Raw genomic sequence first — 12,527 nt, 5'->3', positions numbered from 1 at the left:
TTAGTTAAAGTTACCTTCGGCCGGGCAGTGGTGGCACACACCTTTAATCCCAGCACTCAGGAAGTAGAGGCAGGAGGATTTCTGTGAATCTGAGGCCTGCCTGGTTTACAGAGCAAGATCTAGGACAGCCAGGGCTACACAGAAAAACTTCAAAACAAGTTAGATTCAAACCAGAGCTAAGAAGACAGGAGAAAAGAAGCCAATGACGTAGGCTGCTTGGGGACAGTTGCTCACAGTGGGTGACCACATCATGCCCTGGGCTCTCAAACTGACATTCTCAACACACTGCACTGCATCTCAGGGCTATCCTGGGTTTCAGGGTTGTGCCAGCCAACATGAGGGAAGACAAGGGGTTGTGCGAACAGGCAAGAAACAGCTTGAGACATTGCAGACTCAGAACTGAAGGCGCACAGGCAAAGCCCGGATTTTAGTTCTCAGTACCAGGAAGGAAAACAACGCCAGAACACCGCCAGAGACTCCATGTCAAGAACTGTATCCCAGAGGAAGGGAGGAAAAGAGTGGGCAGAAAGAACGGACTTGGTTTGCATTTTATTGGCTATTCTAGAGTAGACCCCGGAGCTGCCTCACCCCTCCCTCCCCTCCCCCTTCCATGGGGTCAGGCCTTCCCAGGAGCCTTTGCTGCCTGGGCTCGCTGGAACTCCTGCTGCAGCTGGGCAAGGGTCTCCCTCTGTTGCTCCGACTGCCGCTCAAGGTCCCGCAGCTGCGATTCGTAGCGTTTACTGAGGAGGGGACGGAGACAAGCAGAAGGGAGATCAGTGGGGACTCATTGCTGAGTGGCAGAGGGCGACTGAGATTGGGGGGTGGCGGATGGGGGGGCCGGACACGGACACGAAGGGCTGCTGGGGTAGATCAGTGGGTAGGGCCGCTTTCCTCCGAGGTTGACACTTCAATCTCCAGAACCCACGTGGCAGGAAGGAGACTGGGTTCCCCGCAGGTTGTCCTCCGACTTTACCGTGTGCACAACGGTTCACGTGCCCCGCCCCCGCCCCCAACAAACGCAGTGGCGGCCTGTGAGCCCATCCCTGAGGAGGTAGAGGTTGTCCTGAGTTTCCAGGCCAGCCAATGCTTTACGGTGAGGACGCACTTACATTTCCGCTGTGATGTAGTCCAGCCTCTTCCCCACCGTGGCCCGAGCCTCCCCTAGCTCCTGCTTGACCAGCACGGGTCCCAGGAGCTTGAAGACCACGTTGGATCCATCCAGCAAGGCCAGCTCCTGGAGAGAGGACGGGGCGGGTGGATGACACGGCCGTGCCCAGCAGGGATCCTCTGCGCCCCCAGTGCCCCCAGCTCCTCACCTCCTTCACGATGTTATTTTCCGTCAGCTGGGCCTCCAGCTTCTGCCTCCCCGACATGGATTTGCTCAAGTCTGGGGTGGTGAGAGGAGAAGGAAGGCACGGTGAGTTAGGCACGCCAGGCGGCCCGAGCGCCGCAGCCCTGGAGCCGAGGCGAGGGGCGGCGGGCTGCCCCGGCGGGGTGTGCCTCGCTTGGGGTGTGCTCGGGCTGCGCGGGCGGGGGGCGCGGCCACAGCACCCCCGCTCTCCTACCTTTCTGCAGCTGCTGATATTTCTCCACCTCTCCCTGCAGCTTTTTCTGGATCAGCTCGGCCATGGTGGAGGGGGGACCGGCCGCCTACAGGGCGGGGGCGCCGGGTCTCAAGCAACGCGAGGCCCCCGAGCACCAGTCTCCGGCCCGCGGGAAGTCCGCGCTGTCCACCGGCCGCTCCTTCAGGCGCCGCGGCGCTTCCTCATCCAGGATGCACACCGGCTAGGAAACGGGGAGCGAGCGCGGACGCCCCGATCCTCCTCCAAGCCAGACCTTCGCCTCTTCACGTTATCCCCCCTCGGCCGTCTAGCGAACCCGGAAGTAGACGGGTACGCCGGGAAAGAGGCGGCGCCGGAAGCTGCGTCCTGATGCATGTCGGGACCTGTAGTTCCCGCCCCGTGTGAATCTCGTTCTACCGAAAAGGCTCAACCCGAGAGGTTTTGGGCGACACGGAGGAGTTAATCTGGAAAGCAGGAGCTCGTCGGTACCGGGACTCGGGGCCCGGGCTTGACTTTCGTTCATCACTCGGCCGGGAGGGGCCGTCCGTTCGGGCGAGCCTGTCGGCTCAGTTGTGCCGAGGCGTGCCCTCACTCAAGGTGGCGCCAGTAGCTACAGACGCCCGCACGGCGAGGATTGGGTGAAGGCCGTGGGGACGCCCGGAAGTTTCCTAGAGGGCCGCGGGACTGCCGAGGGGAGTTTCGCACGTGGATCGTTGTCTCGCGGGGGGGTCACAGACGTGATGGAGACGGCCCCCAAGCCCGGCCGGGGTGCCCCACCAAAGGACGGCGAACCCCAGGCCAAGAGGAAGGTAGCGGCGGGCTCGGGCTCCGGGCTGCAGGCTCCCGATCGGCCCCGGGCACCGGGCTGCAGGCTCCCGATTGGCCCCGGGCACCGGGCTGCAGGCTCCCGATCGGCCCCGGGCACCGGGCTGCAGGCTCCCGATCGGCCCCGGGCTCGGGCACCGGGCTGCAGGCTCCCGCTCGGGCTCGGGCTCCGGGCTGCGGGTGCGAGCCCTTCTCTCCTCTGCCCCTAGAAACCGCGGCGCTACTGGGAGGAGGAGGCCGCCCCGGCCGCTGCGGGCGCCTCTCCGGGGCCGCCTCGGAAGAAGGCGAAAACCAGGGATCCGCGACCCCCGAGGTCAAAGAGCGTGCGCATCGCCAAGAAGTCTCGGTTCTGCCAGAAGCCCCAGACCCCGAAGAATGCCCCAGACCAGAAGAAGAAGCCGCAGCGGACCCTGTCTGGGGTGAGCCTGGGACTGACCGGGGGGTAGAGGGGAGGGGGGCGGCGCGGGTCGGGGACGAGGGGACCAGGGCCCATCGGAATCTTCACCTTCCCCTCGCCAGGCCCAGGACCCGTTCCCAGGACCCGCCCCCGCCCCCGTGGAGGAGGCCCGGAAGTTCTGTCGCATCGACAAGTCCCGAGCGGTGAGGGACTGGAGGGCTGGATGGGGTGGGTGGTGCCTCGTCTGCCGGCGGCCTTCCCGGGACCTCACCGATGCCCCTCGCTGCTTCCAACCTTGTCCAACAATGCCGTAGCTCCCACATTCGAAGCCGAAAACCCGCAGCAGGCTTGAGACGGCTGAAGCGCAGGAGGAAGAGGCGAGCGTCAGGGCTGCCCGCGCGGAGCTGCTGCTTACGGAGGAACCCGGGTGAGCGGGCCCCGCCTTTTCTGGGACTTCGGTTTTTTGCGGGTTTTATGTTTGCACGCCGGCTGCACGCTGGAGAGCGTCGCTTCAGTCGTCCTAACTGTGCCTCTCAGGTTCCTGGAGGGAGAAGATGGGGAAGACACGGCAAAGATACTGCAGACAGACATCGTGGAGGCCGTGGACATTGCTAGTGCCGCCAAGGTGAGCCGGAGCGGGAGGAGCCGCCCGGGAGACTGCTTCCCTGGGGGAGTTCACTCTCTCAGGGTCATTTCCCACCCTTCCCCAGCACTTCGACCTGAATCTGAGGCAGTTTGGACCCTACAGACTGAACTACTCCAGAACAGGGAGGTAAGGTTGAGTTCCACTGACCCTTCCCTCTTTCTACAAAGGACTAGTTTGCTTGTGTGCACCCGGAGGCCAGGAGGGAACCTGGAAGCCTGGGGTGGGGTGTGGTCATCCTGTCCTCTGCTTTGGGGCTGGGGTTCTCTCTTGTGCCGGACATCCAGACAGCTGTGCGTGCACTCCTAGCTCCGCTCCATCTCTCTGCGCTGCCTCTCCCATCCCTCCCCTGCCCAGTTTTAAGGGCAGAAGGCTACATTTTGGCCTACAGTTCCGGAGGATGCAGTCTATGGTGGGGGGGGGCTCATCACAGCGTGAGCTGGAGGAAATTGAGTCTCTTTTCTGTTCTGGATAAGGAACGAGTGACATGTGTGCGCTCGGGAAGCTTACACTTGACTGTTGAGCTATGCCTACCCTCAGCTTGCAGGGACGGTTTTGAATGTGTGCGTGTTCATGTGGTGTGTGCGTGCACATGGGTGTGTGTGCGTTGTCATCACCAGAGGCTGGCGTGGCATCTCCAAGTATTGCTTTCCCTTTGTTCCTCCTGTTTACTGTTGTCATCAGTGAGTGAGTGTGCTTGTGTGTGCCCAGCTCAAAGAGCACTCTTCTCCGCCTGCCTTTATGTGGGTTTTGGAGTTCAAACTCAGGTCGCCAGGCTCACACCATAAGTGCTTTTAGCCACGGAGCCTTCCTGCTGGACCTCTGTTTTCGTTTTTTTGTTTTTACAAGACGGTTTCTCTGTATTGTTTTGGAGGCTGTCGGTCCAGCCCGACCTCTAACTCACAGAGATCCGCCTGCCTCTGTCTCCCTAGTGCTGGGATTAAAGGCGTGCACCACCAACGCCCAGCTTTCTAAGTTCTCTAAATGTTTTTTATCGTTTCGTGTATATGAGCGTTTTGCTTGCCTGCGTGAGCCTCGTGTGCCTGGCATCATGAAGTAAGAAGAGGGCATCAGATCCCTAGGAATTGGGGTTACAGATGGTTTGGTTGTGAGTTGACATGTGGGTGCTGGGACCTGAACCCAGTGTTCTCTACAGGGGCAGCAAATGTCCTTCACCGCTGATCCATCTCTCTAGTCCCTCCACCGTAATTCTGAGCAGGGCTCCTCATTGAACCTGGAGCTCGCTGGCTGCCTAGACTGGTGTCCAGCAAGATCTCCCTGGCTCGGCCTCCCTGGCGCTGGGATCCAGGCTGGGGTCTAATGTTGGGCTTTTCCTGCAAGCTCTTTACCGACTGAGCCATCTCGCTGGCCCCCGTGTGACTGATGAGCTAAGATGTGGCTGTGTTTCCTCAGCCACAGGAGCCGGGTCTTCCTCGGTGATGCAGTGCGAGTCTGGTTGTCGCTGTCTACAGCATCAGCGCGTCCTCCTGTCTGTCGAGGGGCTGGGGCGGGACCGACGGAATGGTTCCAGTCAGGTCGGGGCGCTCCCTGCATCAACGCTGCCTTTGCTTCCCCTCCCACAGACACCTGGCATTGGGAGGTCGTCGGGGTCACGTGGCTGCCCTCGATTGGGTGACAAAGAAGCTCATGTGTGAGATCAACGTCATGGAAGCAGTCCAGGACATCCAGTCAGTGCTTCCTTGCTGGCGGCCGATGGGAGTGGTCAGCCCGGTCCCTATTGGATGATGCCCTGGGGTCCTGTCTCCATGAAACTCCTCCCCCTGTCTACCCAGCTTCCTCCATTCTGAGGCTCTGCTCGCTGTCGCTCAGAACCGCTGGCTTTACATCTACGACAACCAGGGCATCGAGCTCCATTGCATCCGCCGCTGCGACCGCGCGACTCGGCTTGAATTCCTTCCCTTCCACTTCCTCCTGGCCACCTGTGTGAGTGGCGTGGGGCAGGGGGCCTGCGGCAGTCCTTGGGAGGACCTTTGTCCTTTAGGACCCATGGGGACACCGGACAACTGGACTTGTCCTTCTCTCTCAGTCAGAGACAGGGTTTCTGACCTACCTGGACGTGTCGGTGGGGAAGATCGTCACAGCTCTCAATGCTCGGGCGGGACGTCTCAGCGTCATGGCGCAGAACCCGTACAATGCTGTCATCCACCTCGGGCACAGTAATGGTCAGTTGCTGACTGCTTCTCTCCTTTTGAAACAAGTCTTTCTGTATGGTGCCAGCCAACTCCCAGACGACACGGAGACTCGCTAATTACGAAAGCTCAGCCTTAGCTTAGGCTTGTCCACGAGCTCTCATAGCTTAGTTTAGCCTCTCTATTGACCTGTGTTCTGTTGCGTGGCTTGTTACCTCATCTCCCCGTACTGTCCATGCTGCTTCCTCAGCGTCTGATGGTGACTGCCTTGCTCCATGGTTCTCTCTCTGCCCAGAAGTCCCGCCTGTTCCTCCTGCCTGGCTATTGGCATTCAGTTTTTATTACACCAATCACAGGGTACAAAGAAATATCCTACAGCAGGTACTCGTTACAACCCGAGTTTCCAGTGACGGTCCTGCCTCAGCTTAGCACACAGCAGAAGCTGCCAGCCTGACTGACGTGCTTCTCCTGTGCTTCTCTTGTGCTTCTGTGAATGCGTTCTGTGAATGCGTTCTGTGAATGCGTTCTGTGAATGCGTTCTGTGAATGCGCTCTGTGAATGCGTTCTGTGAATGCGTTCTGTGAATGCGTTCTGTGAATGCGTTCTGTGAATGCGTTCTGTGAATGCGTTCTGTGAATGCGTTCTGTGAATGCGCTCTGTGAATGCGTTCTGTGAATGCGTTCTGTGAATGCGTTCTGTGAATGCGCTCTGTGAATGCGCTCTGTGAATGCGTTCTGTGGTGCTGGGAACTGGGCCCAGGGCTTTGTGCACCCCACACCAGTCCCCACCGAGGCACTGCAGCCACACAACGCCTTGGAGGTCACCCTTTGCCTCTTCATCTTGGTCCTGCCCTTCCTCCGTTCAGTAACCTTAGGCTAACACCACAGGAAGAGTTCCGGGCCGGTTTGCATTAGTAACTCGGGTTCTCCTCTCCCAGGCACCGTGTCTTTGTGGAGTCCAGCTGTGAAGGAGCCGCTGGCAAAGATTCTGTGTCACCGCGGTGCGGTGCGGGCTGTGGCAGTGGATTCTACAGGCACGTAAGTCACTTGTCTGGGGATGAAGTTGGGTGTGGCTGGTCAGAAAGACATGGAAAAGACAGGAGCCCAGGCTGCATCCAGGGGCCCGGTGCGTCCCTGCCGTCCCTGCCGTCCCTGCCGTCCTGTGGAGTCGGGTGGGAGTGCCTCCAGGTGGTGCACTTCCCTCCTTGCTTCTTTGGCTTTTCGAGACAAAGTTTCTCTGTGTAGCCCTGGCTGTCCTGGAACTCACTCTGTAGACCAGGCTGGCCTCAAACTCACAGAGATCCTCCTGCCTCCGCCTCCCTGAGCGCTGGGATTAAAGGCGTGCGCCACCACCGCCCAGCTTTCCCATTTCTTTTGAGAAGAGTTTCCCCAACTTGAATGCAACTCCTCTTGCGCCCATGAGGGTAGAGTCTGGGATTCATGCTGGTGTCTGCAGGTCAGCCCAGAGCCTTGCCGACAGAGGTGCTCTGTGTCTCAAGGATGAGGGGGATTAAGAAGAAAATATCACAACAGTCACAGGGAACGCTGGTCCTCTCAGGGACCCAAGACACCCACCCCAACCCGCTGCCTAGCTAGGTCTGGACTGACATCTGATGAGGATGACACAGTGTCCTGGTTGCTAGGCACTGCACATACTGCACCTGGACTCATTTTAATGACTGATAACAGCTAAAGGAAGGCTTACAAAACTAACCCACCTCCAGCCACGCCCACACAGGTGACCCAGAACAGCTTCAAGCCTCAGCCTGCAGCGTGGGATTATGGGCGTGCCAGTTCCCAGGTTGCTCAGGAATCAAAAGCATTGATTGATTGCCTGAGCGGGGTCTGGTAGTGCACACTTTAACCCCAGCAGCCAGGAGGCCGAGGCAGGAGGATTCACAGTGCAAAACTAGTGTGGGCTGCCAGGCATTGGTGGCGCACGCCTTTAATCCCAGCACTCGGGAGGCAGAGGCAGGCGGATCTCTGTGAGTTGGAGGCCGGGCTGGATCGACAGCCTCCAAAACAATACAGAGAAACCCTGTCTCGTAAAAACCAAAAAAACACAAAAAAACAAAAGAACAAACTAGTGTGGGCTACCTATTGAAACCAGGCAGACACTCGTGTTCTCCATGTTTTCTGGGCCCAGGCCTGGTGCTTGTTTTGGTTATCCTGCTCTTGCTTGTAAGTCCTGCCCGCTGTTCCTTGTCCCTCTGGGAGCTCAAGCTGCCCACCGCGCCCTTCCTGACAGGCACGGTGCTGCCAGCTCTCTGCGGCATGTCCCTGAACTGTTTTCAGAGGAGCTGGCTACATGTCACCTCTGACACCGATGAAGCCACTTCCTCTTTCACTGGCAATTAGGGGTTTTCTACATGAACTTTCTGCATCATTGTAGTTTTGGTTTTATGAGACAGGCTTTCAGACCAGCCTTGAATGCAGAGTGCCGGGATTTCAGCTGTGCGCCCCCACTCCCCACTTTTACATATTTTTAAGCCAAAACAAAGCAGTAAACAGGCAGACCAGGGAAAGCCTGAATGTTACCAATGCGTAAAAGCTTTCAAGATGCTGAGATTGCTCTGGCTGCTGCCATTGTCTTTGTGAACAGGTGATGGTTCTGTCCGATCTCTCCATCTGAGCCAGCTCAGCTCTGGAGCGTGGGGAAGCTTGGCTCTGTGCCTTTAGAGGCCACCAGACCTGAGCTGTAGCTCTCCTGCCCAGGGCTTCATCCCCTGGTCAGCATCATAGTCACAACATTGTGAACCTCCAGCCTGTCCCTGCTGAGCTCTGGTTCTCCTTAGGCTATGGGTAAAGCTTCCTCTCTCTGGAAGCCCGAATTGACTTCTGGAGCCTGGAATGGTTCCTGTGCGCCCAGCAGCAGGGTCGCCAGGCTGGAACTAACTCCCCACTGTATCCCACAGACAGTGGTGTGTCAGGTCCACCCCAGCATGTGACACCGTCCAGGCTCTCCGTCATTTCTGGTTTGTACCAATGGCTTTTTTGGCAGGGCACATGGTCTCACTATGTAGCCCTGGCTGGCTTAGAATTTGCTATGTGGGCTGGTCGGTGGTGGCACACGCCTTTAATCCCAGCACTCGGGAGGCAGAGGCAGGCGGATCTCTGTGAGTTCGAGACCAGCCTGGTCCGACAGCCTCCAAAACAATACAGAGAAACCCTGTCTCGTAAAACCAAAAAAAAAAAAGAATTTGCTATGTGGACAAGGGTGCAGAGAGTTTTCTGGTCTTTTCCTTCACATCCAGACTTGGCCACAGATCCTGTCAGTGCCCACTAGAGATTAATTGGTCCATCTCCCATACAGGTACATGGCCACTTCCGGCCTGGACCACCAGCTGAAAATCTTTGACTTGCGAGGGACATTCCAGCCCCTGAGTGCCCGGACCCTGCCCCAGGGAGCAGGGCATCTGGCCTTTTTCCCAGCGGGGACTGTTGGCTGCAGGAATGGGTGACGTGGTCAACATATGGACGGGGCAGGGCCAGGCCAGCTCGCCCTCCCTGGAGCAGCCCTACCTCACCCACAGACTCTCAGGCCGCGTGCACGGACTCCAGTTCTGCCCCTTTGAAGACGTGCTGGGGGTGGGGCACAGCGGAGGCATCTCCAGCATGCTGGTCCCCGGTGAGTGGGCCAGAGTGTGGACCAGCTGGGGAGGCCCGGCAGGCCCTGTCTGTCCAGAGTCGCAGGACTAGGTTCAGTCCGTGTTCCTCCCTGCCGCCCTCAGGGTCTGCTGAGCCCAACTTCGATGGTTTGGAGAATAACCCCTACAGGAGCCGGAAGCAACGCCAGGAGTGGGAGGTGAAGGCCCTGCTGGAAAAGGTGAGTCCTGGCTTTGCCCCTCGCCTCCCAGCCCTTTCTGGAGCCCTGCGGCCCTGACCCGCTTCTGCCTCCCCAGGTGCCTGCAGAGCTCATTTGTTTGGACCCCCGAGCCCTGGCTGAGGTGGATGTGGTCTCTCTGGAGCAGCAGAAGAAGGAGCGGATAGAGAGACTGGTAATGGAGCTGGCGATTGCCCAGCTGTCCATGCTGAGTGTTGCCCTCACCTCTGTGCCCAACCCGTTTTAAAGTGCAGCCTGGTGGGCGGGGCTGTTCTGATTTCATTCCTGTCCCTTGTCAGGGCTACGACCCTGATGCCAAGGCTGCCTTCCAACCCAAGGCAAAGCAGAAGGGCCGAAGCTCCACGGCCAGCCTGGTGAAGAGGAAGAGGAAGGTCATGGACCAGGAGCACAGGGTAAGTGACGTGGGGTGACCAGGAGTGCAGGGTTTGTGAATGTGAGGTGACCAGGAGCGCAGGGTAAGTGACATGGGGTGACCAGGTGTCAGCCTGTGCTCACTGTGCCCTGTGCTCCCCACTTTGTGTCCAGGACAAAGTCAGGCAGAGCCTTGAGCAGCAGCAGCAGCAGCAGAAGCAAGAAACCAGCAAGCCTACCGGAGCCCGTCCGTCTGCACTGGATAGATTTGTGCGGTGAACCAGAGACAGCGCTCCCCAAGATGACCTATAGCGGTCAGATGGCAAAGGCGCCAAACCTGAGTTCAGTTCCCAGAAGACTCATGGCAGAAGAGAACCAGTCTCACAAGTTAGAGCCTGTGAGCACGGGCGCGTGCACACACACAAACGAGCGTGCACACACACGAACGCACAAGTAAATAAAAGATCTGAAGGGAATTCATCCCATGTGCCTGAGTCTCATCTAACCCAGCTCCTTGGGGTGGGGGTGGGTATTAAGGTTTTGGAGAAGTGTCTGGATCATCCCGGAGATGTTTCCCCCCTTGAATGGGGCTGTTCTAGACTCAGCCCATCGCCCTGCTTCTCTCCTCCCCTCTCCTACTGTTTCTTAGTGGCCTTAGCCCCAGAGTGGCTGTCCAAATGGTGAAGACAGGTGAGGACTTGCACTTGACTGAGAAGACAGGTTTATTGGGCTCTTGTCCAGCTGGTGAGAACAGGGCAGTCCCTGGCGCCCTGCAGTCCCTATCCCTCCCTGGTGACTGTCTCTGGAGCTGTCAGGCCAGGCCTTGCCTAGAGTCTGCTATGAGGAGACGGATTTGGCCACAGGAAGGGAGCTGCAGCCTGGGCACTGGTTCTGGGGCACCGGTCTGTGAGGTGCTGACCTCTGTGGCCCCAGGGCTCAGCTGTTGAGCCAGGCTATGAACCGGCACCTCGAGACACCCAGGAACGCCTGGAGCCAGGAGCACAAGGGCTCAGACCCATCCAGTCCGTTCACCAGTTTCCAGGCTTCCTGCATTTTCCAGGGGTCCAATTTGTGGGATGTTAGCAGGAATTTCCCATAACAGCACCTGTCCAGGGGGTAGTGAGTGGCACCGGCCAACTTGACACAGTGTGTGGGGGCAAGGCCCCCTCGCCTCGCGCTTACACCCACAAAGACATCCTCCAGAGGTAGACGGGGCGCCCGGCTGGCCACCCTCAGAATGAGCTGCACTGCGGGGGCGGACAGGACGTAGCCTGTGCCTGAGGCGTAAGGGGGGAAAGGGCCCCAGGTTTCGGGCCACAGTTCCTCCGACACGCGGTGCCGGGCCCCTGGCGTCCGGATGGGGCTCACCCGCCAGTGCACCCGGCCTAGATACAGAAGCGGTACTCCCCGGTCTCCGTGCTCACCGACCGCTGCGGTCGCCCCCGGCGGCTCCTTGGCCTTCTGCCATCGCTCTGAGGGGCCCCCTCTCTGGATCAGCTCTGACACCAGCTCCGGGACGTTGACATACACGTCGTCGTCCGTCTTGAGGATGTACCGGGCCATGGGGCAGTATTTCTTCACCCAGTTCAGGCCGCTGAGGGTCTTGAGCGTGAGGTTGCGGTAGGAGTCCTGGAAGGAGGCCTGCAAGATGTCCTTGTGAGCCGCTGACTCGGACGCCAGGTCGGCCACGTGCGGTCCTGTGGCTTCTCCCAGGAGGAAGAGCGTCTGCACCCTGAACCCCCGGGCCTCGCGGATGGCGCCCCAAGACCCCCGGATGGCGTTCCTCTGGTTCAGGTGCTCCGGGGCCGTACACACCAGGATGAGCAGGAAGGGAGGGGGTCCCGGGCCGCCGCAGGCCTGGGGGTTGGAAATCAAGAGGCGGGGCAGGGCCAGGGGCGGCCCGGGTGAGGCCGGGACAGGCAGCAGGGACGCCAGGGACAGGCTCAGCAGCTCCTCCCCAAAGCCGGAGGGTCCAAAGAGCACCCAGATGATCACCAGCAGCAGGACCGCCAGGAGGAGGCGCCGGAAGAGGCTGAGGGGCATCGTGAGCCGCAGGGAGCTGCGGGAATAAAGGTTAGGGCGCCAGGAGGCGGGAGAGCCAGCCTAGCCAGCTGCGGCTGCAGAAACACGGCCTGTGCACGGGGGACCCGGCGCATCGTGAGGTGCAGCCCCAAGCTCACCGCAACGGCCCCGGAAACCGCTATCTTCCCCTAGCCCGCTCGCCAAGCTCGGATCCTCCATTGCGCCCCTCCCCCACTGCCTTCCCATCATGCCGCTTAAGCCGGAAGTCGCCGAGCATCATGCCCGCACACTTGGCCCAGCCCTTCCTGTATCCGGAAATCCACTTCTCCCAGCTAGAATCCCCAGCGTAGCGAACCTCCGCCAATTGAACTCACCCGAGCGGAGCAAATGCTCACGCTGTACCTACTCAGCCGCTCTGCGCTCCAACTAAGGCATCCGGCGAAACCTGCCAGGGCTCCCCCTTGGGGCGGCCAACACCGGAGGCACCGCCTGTTCGCACCCAGGGGTGATTGCACCAAGGTGAGAAGGGGCGGTTCTACCAAATGAGTGTTCCCGTGACCTTATTACACCACACAGAAGGCAAGGGAGGTGTGGACGATTCTGCTCTGCAGCCACAGTAGAGCTGGGTTGTAAGCCTCAACTCAACACTCCTGTCAAGGCCGGAGATTCCAATCCGGCCCCACCCGCCACTGCAGCAGCCAGCACCATTGCCACCCCGCCACACAAGACACAGA

At 59.4% G+C, this 12,527-nt stretch overlaps 3 protein-coding genes across 4 annotated transcripts; 1 reads left to right on the top strand and 2 right to left on the bottom strand.

The window, feature by feature from the left end:
* Positions 1–400: 400 nt before the first annotated feature.
* Pfdn6 (prefoldin subunit 6) lies at positions 401–1,861 on the bottom strand. Its single transcript, XM_005084854.4, has 4 exons — positions 1,566–1,861; positions 1,317–1,387; positions 1,110–1,234; positions 401–740 (listed from the first exon to the last, which is right to left on the bottom strand). Exons 1-4 carry the CDS (start codon positions 1,627–1,629, stop codon positions 617–619), a joined length of 384 nt encoding a protein of 127 aa, XP_005084911.1. The 5' UTR covers positions 1,630–1,861; the 3' UTR covers positions 401–616.
* Positions 1,862–2,011: 150 nt separating this feature from the next.
* Wdr46 (WD repeat domain 46) lies at positions 2,012–10,251 on the top strand. The gene is given in 16 exon segments (XM_005084856.4): positions 2,012–2,371; positions 2,597–2,806; positions 2,907–2,987; positions 3,099–3,211; positions 3,322–3,409; positions 3,495–3,556; positions 5,011–5,115; positions 5,221–5,371; positions 5,475–5,610; positions 6,515–6,614; positions 8,890–8,998; positions 9,000–9,204; positions 9,308–9,402; positions 9,479–9,574; positions 9,699–9,812; positions 9,946–10,251. Coding segments are annotated over 16 exon segments (1,839 nt in total). The 5' UTR covers positions 2,012–2,302; the 3' UTR covers positions 10,051–10,251.
* A 224-nt stretch (positions 10,252–10,475) lies between these two features.
* Positions 10,476–12,326, bottom strand: B3galt4 (beta-1,3-galactosyltransferase 4). 2 transcript variants are annotated; one of them, XM_005084852.4, is made up of 2 exons: positions 12,168–12,326; positions 10,476–11,830 (listed from the first exon to the last, which is right to left on the bottom strand). In XM_005084852.4, the coding sequence occupies exon 2, from the start codon at positions 11,812–11,814 to the stop codon at positions 10,708–10,710; it is 1,107 nt and encodes a 368-aa protein (XP_005084909.1). In that variant the 5' UTR covers positions 11,815–11,830; positions 12,168–12,326; the 3' UTR covers positions 10,476–10,707. The 2 variants fall into 2 exon arrangements, with proteins under 2 accessions (XP_005084909.1, XP_040588144.1); XM_040732210.1 differs by lacking the exon at positions 12,168–12,326 and adding an exon at positions 11,952–12,130.
* Between the last annotated feature and the right edge of the window lie 201 nt (positions 12,327–12,527).

This window comes from Mesocricetus auratus, unplaced genomic scaffold (assembly GCF_017639785.1).
Source record: "Mesocricetus auratus isolate SY011 unplaced genomic scaffold, BCM_Maur_2.0 Super-Scaffold_100027, whole genome shotgun sequence".
NCBI classification, from domain to species: Eukaryota; Metazoa; Chordata; class Mammalia; order Rodentia; family Cricetidae; genus Mesocricetus; species Mesocricetus auratus.
Note: the sequence above shows the minus strand (reverse complement) of the source record. Positions and strands in the feature narration are given on the sequence as shown.

Coding starts and splice junctions, on each gene's coding strand:
- Pfdn6 (XM_005084854.4), bottom strand. CDS start 1,629: ATGGCCGAGCTGATCCAGAAAAAGCTGCAGGGAGAGGTGGAGAAATAT. Junction 1,388..1,565: donor ATATCAGCAGCTGCAGAAAG/GTAGGAGAGCGG, acceptor TCACCACCCCAG/ACTTGAGCAAATCCATGTCG. Junction 1,235..1,316: donor AAAATAACATCGTGAAGGAG/GTGAGGAGCTGG, acceptor TCCTCTCTCCAG/GAGCTGGCCTTGCTGGATGG.
- B3galt4 (XM_005084852.4), bottom strand. CDS start 11,814: ATGCCCCTCAGCCTCTTCCGGCGCCTCCTCCTGGCGGTCCTGCTGCTG.